Consider the following 24,842-nt stretch of genomic DNA (forward strand, 5'->3'; position numbering starts at 1 on the left):
GGTGTAAAACTTTGCATCTGTATTTCAGGCACACGTGTGGCAAAAACATACAAAACATGTACAGTACCTGGCAAAGTGAAGTGGTAACTCATAAAAAATCTTATAAGGGCAAACTGATAAAAATATTTACATTCTTTCATGAATATGTAATCTATAGAAACAGATAAAATTACACTGCTGCTGGTTGCAAAAACCAATATGTAGTGATTGCAAACCTGCATATACTGATATTACTTCCACTACGACGTAAATATCATACAATGTGTGGCCCAATCTACAGAAATTATCTGCAGATACCTGCAAAAGTGCAATGTTCCTTTCAAAATCCATTCAAATATATCTACATTTACAATATCATGCATTTTCTTCTGGAGACATAATTACACTGATTAGAATTAGACTTTTAAAGGTTTTAAGTGTATGTTTTCAGGGGGTGGTGGGGTAGCATAGATTCAAAGGTTTGTACAGCTGTATTCTGTGTTGTTAGCGCTGCATAAAAAAAATCCAATGTAAAATAGACTGATAATAACTTAATCCTCCACCAATTTAGATGGGCCAAATTAGGACGCAAAGCATCCTCATTCTTCCCACTTGGCCATCTTCCATCTCTGCCTCTGGGCAGAGTTAATGTCCTAAAATGGTCTTATTGTTTTTCTGTTATATGATTTATAAAATCCTGTGGTTTGTCAATTGAACTGTTGGTGACCTAATTTGAGCATTTCCTCCTAAAGAATAGTGGTTTGGACTGCATCCACTTGGTCTACATCATTCTACTTTTATTCCAAGACAATTGGCATTCAGCAGTATGTTTCTGGGAATTCAGTTGTGGTCAAACTGAAAATGTGAACACAAAGACAAGACAGTCATAAACTCTGAACTTTTGATATGTTGTGGGTGGACTACACACACGAAAAAACAGACAGTCCCCAAAGCCATCAAATTCTTTCATCTTACAGAATTTCCTTTCATTATTACAAGTAAACTCTGAAGGCTATCAGTAAATAATTCAAGTTTATAGCATGGCATTAAATGTGGAATCATAGGATAACCCTGCAGTGGCTTTTCTTTGAAGAAAACAACATAGAATTTTTTAAAAAAAACATGACTCTTTGCTCTCAATGTTTTCTTAAAAGCTGAGAAACACACATGAAATGATTGTGTGTTTAAAATACAGTTTCTTCCTTCTTATGACTTCAAGAAAAACATAAAGTAATCTTTTCCTCGCTGAATGATTCCAGTCCAGTTACTTCAGTCTCTTTGCCTGTTCAGCTCTTTCAGTCCAGCAGACAAATTAGATGTTCTCATGTTGAAAGTTTCACTCAGACAAGCTTATTTTAGTGAGACCATGTCCCATCAAATGGTCTCATAAAGCAGCATACCACTGAAGATGGTCAAGGGTTCAGAGGAGTAAGCCAGTTTGCCAGTGACAAGGTCAATGCAGACTGTATCCCCCACCTCCATTGGCAGGATGATGTTGAAGATAGCCAAAGCACCAGGGATGTGCTTCACCTCTGCCATGGGTTTCTCCAAACCTTCAGGCTGATACCCGGCTGAATCCACTCGAGCTACACCCGTGTTGGACTTGGATAGCACAGCCTCAATCCTCATGTTTTTATGTCCTGTAAGAACCCCGCTGAAGAAGTACTTCCCACTCACTGGAGCTGTAAAATAACCTGGAGGATGGAAGAAGAAAATAGATCATTATTTTTATTTCATGATTAACATAGGTTTTCTTTGATTTTTATTTCTCACTGACTCCTCAGGAGTCAATGGTGGTGCCTGGATTCGTTTTATTGTCTTGTTTTTGTTTTGTTCCTCTTCTTTTTCTGGTCCCTGTGTGTGGGTCTGGCAACCGCTCCTGCTCTACCTACAATCTGCACACCTGCACCCCCTCTGCTGCTGGCACAGTTGCTCCCCATCATCGCATCACCTCTTCAGTTTATAAAGCCCGGCTCTCCTTCCAGTCTTTGCAAGACAGTCTGTTGATCTTAGCGATATTAACAAGACTCAGGCCAATTTTCCTGAGTTTTTTTAGGTGAGATTCTTTTCAGGTCCTGTTTCTAATTATGAATGTCATCACAGTGGAACCATCTATTAACTACTATATTGACTGATATGGTGGCATAATGTAATTCACACTTTTACCTTAACTTTGTGAAGGGACCACTTCTTAGGGAAAAATTCATTTTTTTCATGATGATAGGAAAGATTTGCAAAAAAGTTGAAAAGTTCATAAAATATTGAAATACTGGAGGAATTTAAAATGGTCCTTGATGTTGATCTTTCTCAAGACATGCACAATGTCTTGAGGGATTTGTCTCTCACTCCAGCCAAATCAATCCATAAAAAACAGATTTGGTTCACTATTTGCTTAGATAACACAAATGACTTCTTACAGTGGAAAGAGGTTGTTTTTTTAAACATCGGTAAATTTATACTTCATTTAAAATGATCTATAGCTCACCGGTTTTGGAATTATAGGCATCATCTTCATTGACAAAGACCTCATTGAACACTATGGTTCCGGAACCTCTCATCGGGCGAGTCAGTGCAGCAGAGAAAGAGAGGCGTGGGACGTGGGCATCAGAACCTGCAGGACCTGAACAGGGAGGAGTCACAGATTAAGAGTTAGTATGGAATGGAGGTAATGACAAAAATCTTGAATGTTTTGATTCATTGTTATTTAATACATACCCTGTTCACCTCTTAGACCTGAGGAAAAAAAGTAAAACCAGCCCATTAATCATCAAACAATGTGTCATCTTTTATTCTATCATACGTGGGTATGAAAAACACAAACCACTAAATCATTGTGAATATTATTATAATAAATATTGCATTTAAATAACCCTTAAATAAAGGTCTGTTGCCTTCACCTGGGGGGCCAGCTGGTCCCTGCCTGCCCTCTCGACCAGGAAGTCCCACCCTGCCTTGGGGTCCGACAGGACCCTGAGCTCCACGCTGACCTCTCTCTCCTTGGGGGCCTGGTAGACCAGGTGGACCTGGAGAAGAACAATTTTAATTTTGGGGAACATCTTCTTTAGTCAAGTTACCAGTCATAGTTTCTTTTAGGATCCTAAAAACTGTATATTTAGCCAACAAGCTAAGATCTCTAACTGGTGTGACTCAGGATGTGACCTTTACCCTTGCGTATACTATAACTCCTCTTTCAGATGGATTGCAGACTTAATAGACTCTTTAAGTTAGCATTTCTCAGGATGACAGCCTGGATTCTTTCTTTGGTCTATTTTTCCATCCCCCTGACCTTGCCTCCCTTCTCTTGAGTGTTATGCATTATCCAAAAGTCAAATCCCATGCACTCCATCCCGAGTGACTCACCCATGAAGTCCTGCTCTATGAAATTGTGGAAGTTTTTGACCAAGTCCACCAATGAGGAGTTAAGTCTGTGTATGTTGGAATGGATTCTCTCCAGCTGGACAGTCTGGATATTGTCGATGAGATCTCCTTGAGACATCACGGTGACATTTAGTCCATTAACAAAGCTCCACAGCCCAGACACATGCCGGTTCAGACCCTCCTTGATCCTCTCCAGGCTGTCTGACAAAGAGTCGAAGTGTGCGCACACCCCCTCCAGTTTGAAGATTCTTTTATCCAGGCCATCGCTGATCCGCCGGCACTCGCCTACCTCTGTCATAAAGTTGCTCCTAATTACTTGGATCTCTTTACCCAAACTGCCAAATTGAATCTTGGAGTCATCAATATGGTCTGTCAGTTCCTTTTGCAAATGGTCCACCTTGTAGAGAATGTAAATACAGAGTTCATGAGTATGTGATAATTTCTTTGACAAAGCTTTGGTATAAATAAACATCTTTTCAATCTTTGCTCCAATTTCTGTTTCTATGGTATCTGAAACATTCCATTTGTAATATGCTTGAATTTTTCTCCTAATTATAAAGTTATTATGTGTAAATTCCTTGAAGAACTCACCTAGCATCGCCAATTTAAACAGGTTAGCGTGCTATTGTTAGCATGTATATTTTGTAAGCTGTGCTCTGTTGTAAAGTCCCCCAAAATGTGATTAACTTGAAGAACATTTTACATAACTTCAGTTTGAAGCATCACGAAGGACAAATATAATACATGACGTGTCATAACAATGATAGCATTAATAGAAATCACACTACCTTCATCATCATCTTCATCATCTTACCTCAGCAATGATGTCATCCTTGGTACTGGTCAGATCAGTCAGTGTGTTCCCATGTGTCTGTACAGTCCTTCCCAGGCCCTTCAGAGTGTTGTTGATGGAGCTGAACGTGACCATGACCCCGGCCAGCTCTCCTTGGATCGACTTCAGATTTCCTCCTAATCTACCGCTGTGGACACTGTGACCGTCCAGACGCTTTCTGAGGTCATCTATGTTGATTTTACATTGTCCAGTACACTCTTCCACTTCCTCCCTGAGCCGTCCCACTTCCTCCTGAAGGTTGGAACACACCTGAGAACATGCGGACTCACCTGAGTTGACTTTTCTCCGCAAATCTGTTAGGTCTGCTTGGCACTTGCTCAGGCCAGTCATGGTGGAGTTGGCCAACAATCGTAAGTCCACCTCTACACTGGTACAAACAGAACAGTCCTCAAAATCCCGACCCAATATTTCTACCTCTGTGACAATCCGGTTGAAATTCTCCCCATTCTCCCCTGTCACATCAATGATTTTTTTGATATCATCTTTTAAGTTGATCACTGTGTCGAACAGCGAGTCCCCCGACACAGACAAGTCTTTTAATCTGGTGTCAAACTTTTGGATCTCCTCTTGGTTGGCCACAACCCTCCACTCCAAGGTTTTCACCGTGTCATCAGTCTTACGGCCTCTTCCATTAGGCCCACAGGTCTCATTGCACATGTTTGCTGTCGACGTTAGTCTTCTGTCAAGGAAAGTTGTGATGTTTTCGATGTGACTTAGACGCCGGCTGTGGTCAGTGACTGTATCACCGAGAACAGCCACATCCAGCTCTATTTTTCCAATCTTGAAGCTGTGGTCATCCAGTCGACTTAGGACGGAGTTGCGCAGTTGTGTGATGTCTCTCTGGACACTGTCCTTCACATTGCTGCCAGTGTTAGTGCACCTCTGCTCTGTCTTTCTCACCGTGTTGTTCAATCTCTTCTCCAATTCTCTCAGTTTACCATTCAACCTGTCCTCTGTCACTCTTCCCTTTCCTCCACCTGTCCCACCAAGCTCCTTGTCCAGCCGTCCTTTAATAGTGTCACACTTGTTGGAGGTGGAGGTGACACGGACTTCTACATTAGACAACCTCTTCTCAATCTCAGTGACTGTGTTGCAGCAGGTCTGGAACCGTTCAGTTTCAGTGCGGGTGATGTCCAGGCTTTGCCTGAGGTGCTGGTCCATGGAGCCAATCAGCTTCTCCAGAGCTTGAATCCGCTCTCTGTTCTCCAGCTGTTGGCGCCTCAGGTCCTCCACACCAGCCTAAGATCAGCAGGGATTACACAATGCGTGATTATTTTTTATAGCTCTTTTTGTAGCTTCAATCAGTTATAATTTTATGATGTCAAGTTTCTTCTGTAGAACTATTTTTTGGGAAAATATTTCTACATCCCTGATTGTTTGACTTGAAAGTAATTTACCTTCTGTGTATTTTCACAAGCCCCCTTGTAAGTTGCTCACCTACAAACCCATACTGGAAGATCTAATCAGAAGCCACTTTAATCTGAACTAATGTTGTTTTATTTTTTCAACTTCAATGAATAATATACTTCTTATCTTATGTGGAGCTACTGCATAGCACACATGGATGGTTTACAAAATTCAAAGATTTCTGTTTGAAGTTATCTGTTTAAAATTTTGTGCTCCTAATCCCCAACACTTTTCAATATATTGTACAGATGCGCAGTGCAAACTAGAGATACAACGGAACTGCAGTGTACTACAAGTATTAAATAGTTTCAGCGGTAAAGAAATCACACTGTCCTTTCATGGTTTCCAAATCACTTTGTATAATATGTTTAAGTACTTTTTCTTTTTTTTTAAGTTTGTGAAAAAGCTTGTGCATTGGTATGAAGTCCTGTAAATGTCTTCAAAGGAGACGGGAGACCAGCCAATAATATCTTTATTTATTTATTTTTTGGACTTTTAACAGAGTGTGCAACAACAATCCAAACTGAACGCTGGCCAGGAATGAAGTCTAAATTTAACCATGGCTCCGGAAAAGGAGCCCAGATCCAAAAATTGTTTTCAACTTTCTCTGACATCATGAGATGTTTTTCAGTATTTGCCTTACTTAAGCAAAAACTATTGAACTAATATCTACAAAACTTTGTGGCAGGTTTGGACATGGGACATTCAAGCTTAGATGAGTATAGGATTGACTGGCCTTAGAGAAAGTAAGTTTAGTGTTTGGTTGTTGGTTTGTTAGTTATGGAGCACCACGTAGGTAAAAGATGAAAGATGTAGAAGATGAATGTAGGATCATCTGGCCATAGATGTATGCGCTTCAGAAAGCTACAGGATTTCCCGTTTACTATATTTTCACCTGCAAGTGGCAAATATGAGCTTCACCTGGCAGGCCGAACAGGACAGAGACACCCTCCTCTCCAACTCCGTCAGTATCTCCTCTTTCAGAGTAGTCAGCTGATTTCCCCCAATTCCCCCTCCTCCGGCCACTCCGTCCAGTTCATTGCCCCCTCCATTCACCAGGTGGTTGTTGATGGTGAGCAGCGTCTGGTCATGAACCTGAACAGGCAAATGTATCCATGTAAAGTAAAATGGTGACTGTTGCATTTGAATTTTTAGATGTGAGGATGTTGTTTACCTGCGTCCTGTTGTAGAGATGGTCCAGCTTCGTCTGTATGTTGTTGATGGTTTCCTTCATGTGGGGCTGAGCTGAATCAGCAGGAACGATAGCCCCATTCACACCAGGCCTACACAGAAGTAGAGTTGGAATTGAGTTATCGTAAAAAAGAGGCATGTGTATACAGGAAAGCAGTATGTACAGGTGGAGAGGATGTGGGAGAGTTTGGTTAATGTAGCTGGATTTTCTTGTGCATGGTTGAACTCAAAGAGCAAACAAGGCAGTCAGAGACTGCAACATCCCGTGAAGGGTAGGTCAGGGTAACCTCAAAGTAGTACCTGAAAAGTGCATAGCTTTGACCTTTCAGGATAGGTCAAAGCTATGCACTAGCTTTGACCATAGATCAAAGCTAGTGCATAGTGATCTATGGTCTATAATCTATCTTGTCCGGTTCCTGCGTGCAAGTTCATCATCTCATTTTCATCCCCTTTGCCGCCCGAGTAATCTACTTTTTGTTTCATCTTTCTATCTGCAACGGTTGCAAAGATATTTGGTGGACATACGAATGAACGAATGAACAAAAGAACAAATGAACGAATGGACAAACACATGAACACTGAAAATTACAATGCATCACTGCTTTGAAGCGGGATGTAATAAGATTATTTATGTTGCATCCTTTTCAGATTTTGTTTTTACACTTCACTTGTTATATGGAAATAAAGTAGCACATCCTCCTGAAATAAAGTATAACGCATTCATTAGAGAACTAGATGATGTCAGTCCGACTAGAGGAGCAAAATGTTTCCTGAGTATAACCTAGACTTTGATGAGCTGGTGAACGCAGACCATGAAATAAAACATGTACAAAATGTATTGATTGTTCACGTACAGCCTCTGGTTTATTCCTTGAATGGTGGTCTGCATGTTGTGCAGGTCTTTGGTCAGACTGCGGATGGTTTCCTCCAGCTGTCTTATTCTCTCAGAGTCACCTGAAGGCAAAGACAGGAATAACAGTCAGTGAGAAGGGAAATGTTTAAGAATTTGTACTCACTACTCAACAATGTAGGTACATAAATAAGATAATACACAAAAATCAGAAGGACATGCTTATAGGTTGCAGGTATACACTGTAGTTTGTAGACACTGTGAGTTCTCCTTATTTCTTAAAGAGTAGTATTACCTATTAACATGATAACATTTAGTTTAGTAGTGATGTCAAATATTTTAGCTTAAAATTATTCAAACAAACTCTTTTTAAAATCAGTGTGGCATCTCTGGGATTCAGAATAGATGGAGACAAAACTAACCAATAGCATCCTAATAACATAAAGCCATATTTTCTGAGCCGTCTTACCATCTCTACCCTCTCCTCTCTGACCACCACCCGTGTTGTAGCCCGTCTGCGTGACTCGGGGTCGCCCTCCATTCACCTGAGTGTCCGTGGTCACCTTTGGTCCATCTTGGCAGTCTTCTCCAGAGTAGCCATAACAACACTTCCACTCCATTTCTGTCACCATCTTGTAAGCTACCTTATAGCGTGGCCTCCTGTATGTGCGATAGCTGCGGATAAAACATCCATTTTAGTTTCATGAGTTCCCCAGTCCTAATCTTAATTATATAATCCTTAAAAACTGAGACTTGACTTGAGATTTAATTGAGATTTACTGATGGCGTGGACTCATGACTCAACATCAAACTGGTGTTTCTAAATTTAGACTCACAACTTCACTTTTTCAGTACTAAGAAAGCATCTATGGATAATGAAGTGGTCCAACTGGCCAGTACTACAGGATGAATTGCCATGAACTTTTTCACAAACATTCACAGACATCCACTGTTCAATCCTCTAATGTAGAGATCTCCTCATTCTTCTAGTAGACTAACTTTTAACATTGTCAAATTGTCAGATAAGCAAGTAACGACCCTGAACCCTGTCTTGAATATCACCACATTACACTTTTGACATGTATGTTGATATAACTGATTCACTGGACGTCTGGAAATAGCTGAAAGTAATCTAGTGGTGAAAGATGCAGAGTCTTTTGTAAACTCGAAATGTATTTTCGTCCAACTATTCAAAAGAAATCAATTTAATCTAGTCAGCACTGTATCTTAATTTCCTAGTATGGATTTCTTAAGACACATGAATGTTTTATTTGGATGATTCTGTAGATGCAATATGTCATGTTACTATTCTGCTGAAAGGATTGTTTCAGTAATAAAGCACTAAATAGACCAGAATTGGCCGGAAGTCTCAAATAAAGATTTATGGCAGCGTCACAGGCCCATTAACAGGCCACGACTGTAAAAGTTTAGCACGTTCTTCTCCTTTATGCCAACCCACAAGCATCACTGTAGGTATTGCAGGGCTTTTCTGTGCCACAGAAAAGATTTCATCTTCCAGCTCCCTGCTCCAAGAGCGTGAGAAAAAAGGATCTGCAGAACTCTCAAAGGAAAAACAAAAACAGGGCTTGGAGAAAAGGCCAGAGGAGGAGGTGGTTGAGTTAGAAAAAGAGAAAGAAAGGAGTAAGAAAAGAGATGAAATAAGAAGAAGAGATTGTTTTGCAGGGCAGAAGACCAGACTGTGGTACCTGGAACCACTCATTCTCAGTATATCCCTGGTTTAAGCCGAGGCCCCTGGCAAGCACGGGGATCAAGATGCCAGGCCAGGGTCAAATGTAAGAAAAACTTCAAAAGAAGATGATCATCAGGAGTGCTTCTTTAATGTTCATTATCAGGTATAATTTCCACATGTGGAAATATCATTCAACAAATCCTTCCACTAAATTTCATCCAGTTTTTTTAATACTGGATATCTCCCAGTACTGAAATAGGATTAGCTTAAGGCTTACTGGAGCAGTACCACATTATTATGTGTGAGTTTGAGACCAACACGTCACTTTTGGGATCAATCAGCCAAAAACTGGGCTGTAATTACGTCTGTAGTGACATTCTGGCTACGAACAGATCCAGTCATAAGCAGACCAGACTCTCCAGAGAGAAAACGGAAAGAAAATGAAAAGGGCTGAGTGTATTTATTGTCCACAGACAGGAAAGAGGGGGAGAACATGGATGAGCACAGTAGGCGAGACAAAGTTCTGTGGAAGTGAGATCAGGAAACTGGAGGAGTAAGAGCAAATACAGATTAGTCCGATTCTAGAAACAGAGACTCAGAGGAGAAACTAATGAGTACTCACGCTACTCTAGGACATTGGCCCCAGGTACAACGTTGATAGTCTGGCTTGATGTACGTCTCCACCCCATCCTCCATCACACAGCTAACAGTGCGTGTAACCACATAGGCACACCAGTTCCTGTGATATTACACACATAAGCAGAAGGAAATGACAAATGAATGACTGTATGATGTTACGCAGCTTACCAGAAAAATCAGTCAGCACACATAATAGTCCTCTTACACACATACACTTTTCATTTCCAGACATAAAGACAAGAGAACTGAAAAACTCATAACTAAAACTCAGGTCATTTATTGATTGCGTGGCTCCACTGTGAGGTTAGAGATCAATATCTCAACCCCCTGACTGATTATTCTATACAGCTTTCAAGAGAAATGTCAGATCATTAGAGGATGAATGTATGTTTGCAACAATGACGGCCATTGAACACCCCACCACCACCACGGCAGCACAACATACAAGGACACACACTTGCACTTAAAATGTTTATACTGAAAATGAACATAAATGAATTGCTTACACACATTCTACAAACAATATAATAGTAAAGATACATTTTCTGATATGTCAGATGTGGGAAATTCTATGGTAGCCTTCCGTCATTTAAGATATTTAAACAAAAATTTTAAAAAAAAAAATAATAATAATAATAATTTGAAAAGCTCCAAAGAGGAAGTAAAGGAATGCTTCATAATTTTGAGAAATTAAGTTTTATGGATTTCACTTGAAGAATGAAAAGTCCTGTGTTTAAGTTTCATAGGTGTGTCCCACCTTTCCCACATACTTCTTATTAATTCCTATATCTAGTTTTGACAATCAACAAACTCCTAATGGTAATGCAGCTCAGAGCTGGTGGACGCTCCACCGTATTCACCAGATTGTCCATATTGTACCTTTGCTGCTGTCGGTGCTGGCCAGCAGAGCACAGAGGGCTTTCAGAGCTGTTTAACTGAAAACAGCTGCTCTATGAGCCTGGATTAGCAGTGGAAAGTCAATACGAGTAGATTTGAGACATTACATTTGGCAATTTGTTAACAGAACTGAATGATTAAAGCAGTTTTAATGTCTTTCAATCCTAAATTATAAACGCCTGACACCGATACTCATTCTAGAAAATAACAAATGATATGAGCTGAAATCAATCTGAATATGTTCCATGAAACAAAAATGTCTTCATAAGTTAGTTTTAAACCTCAAAAAGGCACAAAGGAACAGACTCCCATATGCAACTCAGCTCATCCCCATCTCTCTAACCTCTCCTGACCCTAAGATTGCTCTCTGGATAACAACTGCAGAGAGATTCAAGACGTCCTTCAGTCGCTTTCCATCATCATTCTGTCTTACCCAGAACCCTCGTTCACCACTCTTTCCCCAGCGGTTATTAGGATCAATTAGTGTCTCTCTAAAATTCATCTGAGCGAAGCTATGAAGGGTTTGAAGATGCAGAACACAAGGAGGTCCTTGATGCTGAAGGGTCAATCAGCAGCTTACCATCCCGTGGCCTTATGTCTGTCAGGCTTCAGTCACTCAGCAGCTTGTCGTTGTCATTTGATTTTGCCCTTGTCTCTTTATTCATGCCTCCCCACCTGCTGTTTATACATCTCTGTAAATCCAGCTCTCTTGTCATTTCCTCACATGTTTTCTCCCTCCCTTGTGTGACTGCATATCTCCCCTGATGCCCCAAGACCATGATCCTCCCCTTCATTCCAGATCTTATCTGACTGACAGAAGGGGTATATCAATCCTCCCCTGACCCTCATGAACTTCTGTTCCTCTTGCTACTGTAGCACATGTGAAAAGGATTAATTGACTATCAAATTATGGTAGTTTTAACAGGAGTCATGAGGAACATTCACATCGTTGGCTTACCTATATTTTCCATTTTTGTGAAACCATACAGATACCTCTGGCTTGAAGCCTGCATCTATATGAATGGCTTTCCTCGGTGCTAACAGCCACAAATAATTATGCTTGAGTTAAGAATTGTGGTTGGATTATTGGAGTAATGAGGACTGCATGGAAATAAACATCATGTGTCGATACTGTAAGTATAACAAACAAAAGACCATTCAGTCCAATGTACTGGAGTGGAAGCATGGACCTAAACCAACAGGCAAAGTAACCAAAACTGCCCTGTATGTGAATTACAGCTGATTTTGGTACAATAGAATAAACAGGAAGTGATGTATTATTTTTCAAAAGTTGCAGCCATGGCTCACAACAAAAAGTGTATGGGTTGTAAATCTAACTCTGGACTTTTCTGTGTGGTTTCCCCCCAGGACCTGTGCTTTCCTCTCACAGTCCAAAAGCATACAGCAGGGGTGAATTGTTGAGATTAAATAGCCTGAAGGTGTGACCCGGTAATGAACTGTTGACTTGTCCAGGGCACAATTTCACAGTGTGATTTAAAAGCCTGCATCATAACAGTTTATTTTCATAAAGGTGCCAAATTAGCACAAATCTGCTTAACATTAAAAGAAGAAAAATCCAACATTTGTATCTCAATTTAATTCAAATTGAGATATGCTGTGTGTGTGATGCTCATTTACATTGTAGCTGTCGCTTTCAGCAAAATGTGTGTTGGTTGTTTCTTGCAAAAGAATAGATTGTAGATAAAAATCCAGAGCAGAAACATGTCATTGTGTGCATTTTTCTGTGTTTACGGTATATCATGTTGCTTAGAGCTGATTAGAGTAATTACTTATTTTGGAGGGACTGAGATCAGCCTGGAATCAACCCAATGTGGGCATGAGTGAATATCATCCAGCTGACGTATTCCTACAGTAACCTCCTTTCCAAACATTTGTGGCTTTTCACAGCAATTCACATGATCTCCTCTAGCTATGTATGAAACTATAATATATTTTGCTTTGTTAGTCTGTGGTGGGTTACATGTGTGTAATGATTCTTTCAGAGGTTGGTTGCGCTCTGAAAGAAACTCTGCCACCACACATCTAAAATCTGCTGAAGTCAGGGCTCCTCAGCAGCTGTCTCTCCCTCTTGCATGTTGGAGTCCATCACAGCAATCCTTATTGCATTATGTTGTGTGACAGCTTGCTGGGGTTGTTGCTACAATTTTTTCTACTGTAGATTGTGTATGTTGGACATAGTTTCTAAGCAGCAGTGGTGTACCATTCCCATCAGGAGTTGGACCGATAAAAAAGGGATAAGGGGAGCGTGTAAAGCACGACAGCTGTCATAAATCAAAAGAGCACTGTTTCGCACCCATACAACCTCATCGTGTTATTTTTGCCTCCCTCCATCGATCTATTATTCTGATTTACTGACACTCAGGGTCACAGACTAAGCAGATAAAGGAACATTCACACCATATCGTGGTGATGGAGAACAGACACTGCATCATACATAAATAAACCATATTTTTTCTATCACTGAGCAAACACACACATGAATTCATGCACGAATACACATGCACAAATACACGACTCTCCATCTCTGCATCTTCCGAACACCAGTGTTCCCTGCCTGTTCATTTTCCATCTTTCCATTTGAGCCTCTCCTCTAATGAAATTCTTCAGAGGAGCCTTTTCTATTTCTAAGAGGATGACTATTAGTTTTGCACTGAAAAAGAGTGTCTGTGGGTGTTTGTTCATTTGCTCCTAGGCGTATGCCCTTCATAAAAGAGCCCAGTGAAGTTCTTTTTGAATGCATGCATGCAAGTATTCAGTTGTATGGGTGATAGCCTCAAAACAACATTGAAGCTCCTAAACTCCTTGTCTTTTCCTCCTGTCTTTCTCTTTAACCAGCATGAGTAGAGCATTTCAAACAGTAAATCTAATAAAGTCTCAATAATCCAAACGGCTGTGGAGAAATGACTAAGTTGAAAGTCCACGAACTCGACTGTGCACATTTTCAATACATTTATGGGCACACTCACAGCATAACAAACATACTATATGCCCATTCCTCCAGTAACAGATGACACGCAAAATAAATATGGGGTCTAACTTGCTGTTTCCACTTTAACAAGCATATCATAGCGTTATAAAACTGTGTGTATCAAACATTAAGAACCCAGTTAAGAAGCTAATCTAGGAAGCAGAGAGAACTTCATGTCCCTTCATTGGTATTGTCAACAGCTAATCTCCCTGTTTCATTCAGTCTATCAGCAGCACAATATTCCACTGTATGTAAACAATCCACTTCCGGCATGTACAATACAAATTTTTTTGATAACAGTGTAAATTTGTAGAACATTGATCTATAAATTCTGACATGAAATTCATGTTTCAAGCTGTTTAAGCATTCTTTTTGTCTGCTGCCTCATGCTTAAAGACCTTTCACTGTAATTCTAGAAGAGGGTATGTCAGGCTGAGATTTTGGGTAATGATCAGCCCCATTTGGGATTGTCTCATGCTTCCATTATAAAAACTTCTGGAAGTGATTGTGTTGCTCCCCCTCAGAGGAGAGAGAGTTAACCAGACGTAGATTGGCAAACCTACAAGTTATTACTCACGCTTAATGCCATCTCTCCTCTAAAACCAAAGAATCTGCATCAGACTTTTTGCCACTGGAAAGACTCCAAGGATGAATGTCAAACTGGTTGCATATCCACATGTGGTCAACGTCCCCAAAAGCATAGCTGTGGAGTTAAGTCTGTTAAGCAAGTTAGATCAGAGGTACAACGCTGCTGCAGCCATTAGGTAAGGTCTTGGGGTCAACAGTCACAGTAAACATCATAAAGCAGGGGAAGCGATTACATCTGTCCAGAATCCCTCCAGGCAGTGGGAGTTGTACTTACAAATAAAAAGACTACCGGTAATTAACTGGCCATTAGTTCATATCGTCACTTTCTTACACAGTCATTTTAACTTGTTCATATTAGTGTGGAAACACCTCAACAATGTTCTTGAACCAGTCAAATCTACATGCAAAACCCACGGATCTCCTAATAAACCTAAAATGACCCTCTTACATTTATTTGATGAGCTTTATGAATGTCAGAATTAGGGCACACTATCATTTTAAATATTTTATGGTCTCAGACCATAAGGTTGGCAAGCCAGCTGGTGGTCATTCATATACTATACTATATAGGCATGAACTGGCTGACGGGAAGATTAGAGGTGAGCATTCTCGGCAGGTCAGTAAGGTAGCTCTGACTTGCAGATTTTTTTTTTCATCGTCTCAGAGAGCCAAGACTTTCTGCAGGATACACGCTCAAGTTTGTACAATACTGATTTAGTTTAAGTGTACATAACAAACTTGAAACTATGCCTTCATGGTCACAAGGTTTTGCGATGTTGGTTGGATAAAATCATTTTCTGATGTCACAATTAAAACAAAAACATTTTATTCAAGAATTCATTCATTCATGTTTGCTAGCCGACTGGCCTCATCTTCATGTGCTGTCATAGTCTTATACATTACTTCTTGGTCTGTCAATCACTGAATAAGAGTCAAACACTCAGCAGTAATGTGTATGGTGTTGTTACAGACACAACTTTGTGCTCATTTAAAAAAGACCAGAAAAAAGAGCCATTAACTGCTGTTCAGGCTTCAAAAAGCTGCAACGTTTACCAAACTTGAAGTTGATTTGTTGAACATGTTAGAAAAGCATACAGAACAACTTTATCACTCATTTGAAGTTGTTTGTCCCAATGGCAAAGGCGAGTCCAATGTTCACTCTGCTTTTGCTATCCAATGAATTTTTAAGGACTTTTCGTTTGACTGCTCCAATATGTTCACAAGTTTCTTTGAGACAAAACTCATAGAGCGATTTCAGAGCAGCTGTGATGTTTGAACACTGATGGAAGTAATGAGGGCATAAAACTGCAGGCTGTAAAACCCAAAAACAATGAGCTGAAATATGCTATAAATCTCTTTATAGTTAAAGGAAGCTAGTGATGGTTGTCTTTGGTCCTCACCACAAGCCACTTCTTTTTTGTGTATGCACTGGTGTGATTGTTATAAACACAAAGATTGACTGTAGCAGCCTTCACATTTAAGTGAGACTGTGTTCTCATGGACACACAGGAAAAAGAAATAGAAAAAAAAATTTTAAATAGTAAAGGGGTTGTGTTTGTGGATCAAGACTTGTTTCAGTTCATACTTTATGTGAGGTGTTCCCAGAAGAACTGGGGAACAAGCCCAAACACATTTACATGCATGTGAATGAACACAAACACACTGTGTCCCTCTTCTACAGACACATAAACAACGCTTTCATTACTTCTCTGCCAGGTACCACGCTGTGAAACTTCCATTGCTTCTGTCTTATTTCTATTTACTGGGTTGTAACTCAGTATGAGTGGAACCCTTACACCTGTCTGAGCATCACTTTAGCTCCCTATAAATTTCACCTTCTTATAAAAGGGCTGATGCTTCATAATGAAACAGGAAGTTTGACATCTCAGCTTCCACATACCAACTCCGTTTTACTCAACACCATCTCGGCATGAGTCTGACAGAGAGGAATTTTGGTCAAAGACAGAACAGCCGGTGACAAAAGTGAGATGGAGAGTAAGTGGGCGGAAGAAGGAATGAAAAGGGGAGTTGAGGTTTAATACTTGAACAAAGAAATCACTTGGCGCTGCCTATTGTTGAGGGATCTGTCATTTGGCTTCAAGGGAAGGCTTCGACAGCGACAAGAATAAGTAGATGGAAAGGGGTGTGTCCCCCTTGTTTGAACTGTGACCTAAAGGTCAAGCACCCCTCTAACGTCCTTGTAAAGGTATACCCCTGTACACACACTGAAAAGCACACAGACCGCCACTGATGACAACATACACACTCGAGGGCACTCACTCATGCTTCAGTAATCGCATGACGACAGGCAACCACACTAAAACGGCAGACACACACATTCCTCCAGTCTCTCTGTCTTAAAATGTACTTTTACACACACACACCATTTTCCATTTGGGACTTGACCCAACATCAAGGGACAATGTGACTGTTTAAACCTCTCTCTGATTGTTTAGCCTGGCAGTCATGAAGATAAACGGAGAATGTCCATGATACTGCCCTTTGCTTTAGCAATGTGTCAGCATTCAGGGGTCTGAAGGGGCTTTTTGTTTGACTTGAATTTTAGCCATTTATGGAGACGTGCGTTCGAGACACAAGACTCCTCAAAGCCTTAAAATCTCAGTTCCTTTCTTTAAATAGTACAGACTGCTCATGCAGGTACATCTTCATTATCCTGGAGGTTCAGCTGCTGTTGCATTGATTCCTTCAGGTGAGAAGAACTTTATAGTTTAATTGTTCATGCTTGTGGAATATTAGTATGGAATCTAAAAGTCAGTTTATCCAAACACACTAAATTCAGTCGTCATTGATGAAATGCATGCAAGGGACTGTTGTAATTTGTTAACAATGACCGCAGCTGGAAATAATCCCTTTTCCCACACTTTCTTTATAATATGGACAAAGAGATTTGTTTGCCGGACTAATTAGGAAAATGCAGAAACTCACGCAGATGAAGTGAATTTGGATACTTTCCACAGTTCAGACAATCCCATTTTCATCTAATTGGTGCAGTGGTGTTCTTTGGAACACCATCACTTTGGTAGAGTGCAGTCTTTTACACACCTAATTTGGGCATGTTGTGGCACCATGCCTGGAACCGGCCCATGGATAAAGTCAGATTTGCTCAAAGCAGGGCTGGTTACCTCCATAAAAATAGACATCCATCCATCCGTCCATCAATCCACAAGCATGTATACCGTATATGTCGACCTCACAAGGCTCTCACCAGTAAGACTTGACTTGTTCATCATGGTTGCCAGGGTTCCATGGTCTTACTTTGACTATGCCACATTTGCCAAAATGTGGCATAGTCAAGCACAAGCACAAGACTACAAAGTATCTGTACTCTTATTTAACTTGATTCCAACAGATGACATCGGTCATGGCACCAAGCTTGGTGTCATACCTAATAAGTTCATAGGGTTATCTATATTTAAGTCCCTGTATTTTTCATGTTTCGATTCAATTATTCAGTTCGGTCCCCTTTGCTTTCCTTATCTAAGTCATTATGGGCTTCTGTGGAAAAGAGTAGGTTTTTGTAGAGGAAAGGTCTCTCCAATGGCTGTTTTTCAAATGTCAGTCCAGACCAAATGGCTGGATCTCCTGTCCAACGAGCTGACATGCCAACATTATCCACAGAGCCACTAGACACTAGAACCTTTATTTATAGACCAGTTACAGCAAGTCATCATTCTTGAAATGTTTAGCAATTTCATAAACTGGCATTTTAATCTACAATTTTTGATCAGGGGACCTGAATTGATGGATAAAATAAACAGATCACAAGTTCAACCCAGGACAATGCTTACTTTATATCTGATTTTTGTAGCTTGAACTAATAGTTTCCTGTTACTCTTTTCCTGGTGATTGACACAGGACAAATTTTGAGACATTCCAACAAACCCACAGTGGGTTTCTGCAGCCAATTAAGCTTACAGAGTTACCACAGCAGAAGACTGTTCAGCATAAGATCTTCTGCTGCACTGGAGTCACTGAGGACAAATGACTTTCTGGTGAAAGTTCAGTCAGGAAAACAATTTCTATCTACTTTAAAGTCCTCTCTTTCATGTTTCTCATTCATGCACAGTCTTAGTTTCCTGTTTTCAGTTTATGAGCCTGTTCATGGTGATATTGACTGCTCTCATTGGTTGGTTTCCTTTATCAGTAGCACCGTTGCACATCTTTGACTTCATCAGCTTCATCATTTCAGCAGTATCAGCCAAATCATCAGCCACCACCACCACCACCACCACCAATGTCTAGACTCAATGGCGTTGATATACTGTGTATCTGATGCTGCTCAGAACAGATGCACTTCAATCTCCCTCTTCAATCTCGCTGAAGAAGAAGAAAGGTAAAGACTTTCTGCTGCAGTATTATCTTTGCTTCATCCACTCGATTCTCCTCACTGAATTTGTGTACTCCAGTTTTTTAAAGTGAATTAATTACAAAATGTTTTTCTCTGTATCTTTAGACCACTAACCCAACAGGATACTCAATCACTGTTACTTGTAGATGAAAGCCAACCTCCCACATTTCATTACGAGCACTGAAAACATGTTTAAATACCGAATAATTTGGCATTGTCAGCATTCCCACTGCAACAAAAGTCACTGAATTGTTAATTTGTTATGATACAAGGTCAAGGCTGGTCTACTGTTGATTTTGGACAAGGGTGTTCCACCTTGTCTATTGCTGAGTTTTTGAGTAGTGCTGATGATAGGAATCTCTGCAGGTCAGTCAGATACTACCACACTAAACTAGGCAAAACATTTCTTTGTGTGTCTGGCTTTGAGCACCACTGTACTGGAGATCTGTTTTAAACAATTACAAAAGCTGTACCAACACAACATCTGGAACTCCTATGTCTTCATACAAGTAATGTGTGTAGAAGAGGGAATAAGTGTGATTAATGACAGCGAGGTGATGCCAGTATGTATCATTCTAGCTTCAATTCAGTCCTGTCTTCTAAACTGTACATGAGTCTTAACACATCAGTTTAACAGCATCCATCCCCAAACACTCAGTTCCTTCTCTCTTCCTGTATCGCTGTCTGGAGATAAGTGAATAATGATGAGCTTTGACATTTTGGCCGAAGATGTGTCAGATAGCTCTGGGTCCTCCTGGGATCCCAATAAGACTCTGCTGGACGTCTTCAGTTCATTCAACAACTTTTACCACTTATGGAATACTTCACACATCTGTCCAAACAGATCAACTGAGTTCAACACATGTCAGAAGGGCAAACCGCATTGCCATGGGCCGACGCATTCTTCTCCACGATGCATTACATTGTGTTTGTGTGTGTATGTGTGTGTGTGTGTGTGCCTGTGTGTCAGCCATCCTGACTCCTTCAAAGCTTACCAGTTTCAGCAGGGGGAGGAACTGAAGGACCGAGGACTTCTGTCTCTTGTCACTTTGCTCCTCCCAGCCTTTCTTCACCCTTTCATCTGTTGTTATTCCTGCCCTCTCTTCTCTCCACATTGTCTTTTGTCTTATTTTGTCTTTCCAGCTTCTTTGTACTTTATGTCATCTCTTACTTATATCTCCTTAATCAGATACTCCCTTCTTCTAATCTCTACTCATCGTTGTCTTGACTTCTAATCACTCACTTCTTCTAGGCAACAGTTGAGTTTCATCATGCAATAAAGAGCCACAATAAAACAGCAGCAATAGCAGGATCACGGAGTGCAGAGAGAAACCTGATAGAAGTTCATATTGCAGAAGCTCAGCTCCCAGAAGCCAGGCCTACCTTGCATACACACATACACACACACACACACACACACACACACACACACAGGCTAAGTACAAACACATGCAGGCAGACATCCACCACATGGGTCTGTTCATGAACTCAGACATTCTGCTTGGGCCCCTTTTATTCACACATACACACAAACACATTATCAGTCATTTCGTTTTACCAAAACTTCCTCCTTCATAGTTTAGAAGCACATAAACAATCTCACACACACTCTCATCTGTGCATAGAGGTGAAGAGGTCATCCACACATGGGGCCTCAGGCAGAAGCTCAATTACACGCTAATAACATTACGGGGCTGCGAAAGCGTAATAAAAATATACATTCATTAGCTCACTGACAATATTAACAGATTTATGAGCGACAGCCATCTGTGATTTATGTGTGCCTATTCATCAAAAGTCTTTCAGATGTAATGAATTTCATCACTGTTGCAAAAAAAAAAAATGGCCGTCTGGGTACCCTAAATCTGACTCTAAAATTCCAGCATTATAAAATGTCAATCTTGTGGATAAATGATCCAGTTCAGATTCAGCATCCCAGTGACTTTTCTCTCCCCTGTAGAGCCCATTCATCTTTACTTGACTGCCATTTGAAAGAATGACATATTCTCAACCCCAACAAGGCTGAAGCTGGGGGTGCTGCTAAATTTCTGGGCCTCCTGAAATGTTTCACTTGAGGCCATGAAACAGTAAATAGCAAAAATCCCTTTAAACCCCTGTCCAGCTCCAGCCCCCCCACCCCCCCCCCCACCCCCCAAAAAAAGAAAAACAACCAGCAACCCATCACCCCCCCATTCAGGGAGTGCCCACAGTGAGTGAGCATGTGGAAGCCACCAATACCTCCAGACATAAAACTTTATGATTTTTTTATGTCTAATTTTCATGGACTCACATCAACAGAGATTCCTTAGCCTTGTCATGTTGATTCATTCATTCACTTTAACGTGAACTGATATTGATTTGTTGTTACCAAAATGTTTCAGATCATGATAATTTTCATTATTGATTAATCGGAGGGGCTGGATTAATAGATGACTTGTTTCCAAAAAAAAAATAATTTAAAAGAGCATCGGATAACATCTTCCAATTAAATTACCTGTCAAGTTACAAAATGCTAATTATTCTAGTTTTAATTAAATAAATCTGACATATTTAGAAAACGAACCAACAATCATGTGGTTAATTCATTTATGATAAGCATAAATGAACCCTGACCCCTGAACACAACTACTACTCTTACATTTACACAAACAGTGATGGTCCTACCTGTGTCTGCTGGCTGCTCTCTGACCCGTCTGAACGCTGGACTCCACGTACCCTAACCCCCAACTAACCCGGGCCAACAACATGAAAGCGAGCAGGTAAAAGAGCGTCTCCATCCTCGTCTCCAGCGCGCGTTAAAAACACAAAAAAGTCATTTAATCCCACCAACGCGCGGGTCCCCAGAAATGTCCTCTTTATTTAGTTTGTCTTCAGTGCTGCGCCGTCTCCAGATGAAGATGGAGCGCCATGGCCGAGCGACGGGCTGAGGAGCTCAGCAGAGTCCTGTCAAGTGCATGTCAGGAGGTAAAACTGGAGCTGGAGCGGCCGTGGAGGAGCTGCGCGACGAGAGGAAAGTTTCCTGTCAGGGTTCCAAGCAGCAGTCGTGCCCGCATCGGGCCCCCCCCCCCCTTCTCTCTCTCTCTCTCCCTCTCCTTCCTCCCTCACCCCCTCCCTCTACCCTTATGGACTCCTCTGTGTCTAAAAGACCAGTTCAGCCCATTTCAGCAGCATTCAACAGGAACTGCTTCCTTGGCATTTTTAAGGTTATTTTTCCACCAATGACAACTTTATTAATGCTATAATGACACCGATCCAAAAGATACAAAGAGGTCCAGACAACTTTTCCTTCATAGCATGTCGACCTTTGAATGTCACAACTTTCAGTATATTCTCTTACATTTACATAGGCTGCATTTAATTTGTAGTGGTTATTATTATTATTATTAAGGGAATCATAAAGTTAAGAAATATATTTTTGTATTAAGTTAATAGACTACGCGACACACTGACAGGCTTCTAACAAGGCAGAGCGAATTGGAGGGATGGGAAACCGTTCAGCACATAGTTTCCACCCATAGGAGCAAAAACAAGCCTCTAACATAGGTATCAGGGTTAGGGTTGGAAAAAAAATTACTCGTTCTTTTCATCCATCTCTGCAGAGCCATCAGCCACCACCACCAGTGACTGGATTCCATTTGGGTTTCAGCTGGTTTCTTCAAGTATAATCTCCCTAAATAATATGATCACTGAATGCTTTCTTAAAGAATAATTATCACATATCATCTGCTGCATTAAACAATTTCCTTTACCTAACCCCATTTACTCTATTCTCATAAGTGAGATGATCTTCTAGTAAGCAGGTAAACAGAAACATATTTCCCTCAAGCAAAACGTTTTTCATCCAGACCAATAAACACTGTCTTTTAACATAAGCCAGCAGTGATCATGTTTCATATCCAAATCTATCCGCTGTTGCAATTTAGTTGCGTATAAGCACATTTTCCCAGAGACAGGGTTGCAACGGTTGCAAGGTTCTTTTTTGTTCAGCAATACAGTTAGAGTACTGTGATAGACTGATGATGAGACTTTTCAAAAATCGTTATAAATTTATTCAGAGGAAATTACATCAATTACATTTCAACAGGCTTACTTGATTTAGTTTGTTGAAGGATATCTGAAAGGCCTAATATTGTATGTAGAAGTAACAAGGGTAGCCATAAAAATCAGTGAACTGCCTCGGTCAGTTGCTGAGCGATATCTGCCTAAAGTTAATGTTAGCAAACAAAGCTGGCGGTCAGATCAGACAAAGTTTGTCCGGACCCCTGTGCGCGCTGAACCTAGCATAACCTATGTTTTTAAATATTTAGTCAACATTTTGTCTTCTTATTTTCTAAAGATTTAATGTAAAACAAGTCAAACTGAGACCGTTTGTCCACCACTAATCAAAGATAAACAATTAGTCAACAATGCGACATTTCACAATTTTTGAGCAAAACCCATCAGCAGAATAGTTTGATATGACTGAAAGATTCAGAAAAGCTATAAATTCTTTTATTTTATTTTTTTATTTCATTTTATATTATTTTGGTGGCCATCGGTGTTGAGTAATTATGAACGAAAATCATCTGGCAAGTAAAATAATTTAAATATAAAAATCCTTCAGTGCGCGAGTTGAGCAGAAGCTTATACGTGTGTGTGTGTGTGTGTGTGTGTGTGTGTGTGTGTGTGTGTGTGTGTGTGTGTGTGTGTGTGTGTGTGTGTGTGTTGCGTACATGAATGCATTCCTGTTGACTCTCTTCTCATTATCACAGTCCATTCTAAGACACTGTGTTTGTCTTTTGCTCACATTTGCAGATTCCAATCTGAGAAGCTGAAGACATCTAACAGCTCGACTCTGACACACAAACAGTTCATGGTAGCAAACCTTATCTGCTGGATAAGGAGGCTGTTGTTGAGGTGTGATTGATGCTGTAACACTCCTGCAGTTTGACTCCTTGCCATGATTTATATTGCACTTCATTTCCCCTCTACCTCTTTCCTGTCATTATCTCCATCCAAACTTGGTGAACATGCCAAACACTTATAAATAGACTGACACAATCAAAGCAGTTTTTCTTACTTTTCTCTAGTCAAGTTTGAATTTCTTTTCATTGTAGTCATTTTCAGTGAAGTACAGTTATTAAGCCACTTTTGGGTACTTTGGACCAAACTATGATGAGAGAGTAGTTTTTGGAGATTTGAGAGTCAAAAGAAAACAAAAAGGCAAACCGTGAGAGCTGAACACTCACTCTTTCTTTGGTGCTAAGTTCGAGAGGGTTAATTTGATTTTCTACAGTTCCCTTGTTCGTCCAGTTGGTTTTTCATTTTTACTCAGCGGATCTCCTCCACTTCTACCACACTGGAATGCTCAACTAAGCAGTCCTCCCATCATTCCACTAATGGGATCAGCTCTCCCAGCTGCTCTGTCACAGACTTATCGGCTCCCAAACTGTGGAGGACATTCATACTGTACCGCCACGACCTGATCATGTACCACAATAAAACTGGTGTTTAAGTCCAGCATTCATAACATCACTGAACCAAGATATCAGTCAAACAGACTTCATGACAAGTCCATTTGTAGCACATTTGTTTCGTAATGGCGATGTTTGTCTTGCTGGTTTTTATACGCTTAAGCTGTTAATACTCTATTAATATTAATGCCGTTGACAGATTGCAAGAAAAAAACATCTGGCAAACACATAAAGTGAGGAAGAGTCTACTGGAATCCTTGTTAAGTGCATTCCCAGTGCGCGAACCTCTCAACTTTTTTCTTTCTAAAACAATTCTTTAAAATAGTTGCCAAAAAGTGCTACTGCAGATTTTGTTTTGATGACCTCTATTTGGTGATGGAGGGGCCTCTCTTCTGTGTTGCAGTGACTGATTATGTGTAGTACCTCTGCCTTTCAAATGAATTGTGGCTGAGGTTACAGTGTAAGTGATAAGACTGTGAATAAAAGAGAGGTCTTCACCAACCATGTGGTCGTTGACACAAACCAGATACATGAAGAATCCAAATGGATTCACATTAAA

At 40.4% G+C, this 24,842-nt stretch overlaps 1 protein-coding gene across 1 annotated transcript; it reads right to left on the reverse strand.

The window, feature by feature from the left end:
* emilin1a (elastin microfibril interfacer 1a) lies at nucleotides 1-21,857 on the reverse strand. Its single transcript, XM_068341894.1, has 12 exons — nucleotides 21,495-21,857; nucleotides 9,971-10,087; nucleotides 8,128-8,333; nucleotides 7,663-7,762; nucleotides 6,792-6,900; nucleotides 6,539-6,712; nucleotides 4,172-5,449; nucleotides 3,340-3,754; nucleotides 2,877-3,002; nucleotides 2,695-2,712; nucleotides 2,465-2,599; nucleotides 1-1,673 (listed from the first exon to the last, which is right to left on the reverse strand). The coding sequence occupies exons 1-12, from the start codon at nucleotides 21,605-21,607 to the stop codon at nucleotides 1,354-1,356; spliced, it is 3,111 nt and encodes a 1,036-aa protein (XP_068197995.1). The 5' UTR covers nucleotides 21,608-21,857; the 3' UTR covers nucleotides 1-1,353.
* Between the last annotated feature and the right edge of the window lie 2,985 nt (nucleotides 21,858-24,842).

Source organism: Antennarius striatus, chromosome 19 (assembly GCF_040054535.1).
Source record: "Antennarius striatus isolate MH-2024 chromosome 19, ASM4005453v1, whole genome shotgun sequence".
Taxonomy (NCBI): Eukaryota; Metazoa; Chordata; class Actinopteri; order Lophiiformes; family Antennariidae; genus Antennarius; species Antennarius striatus.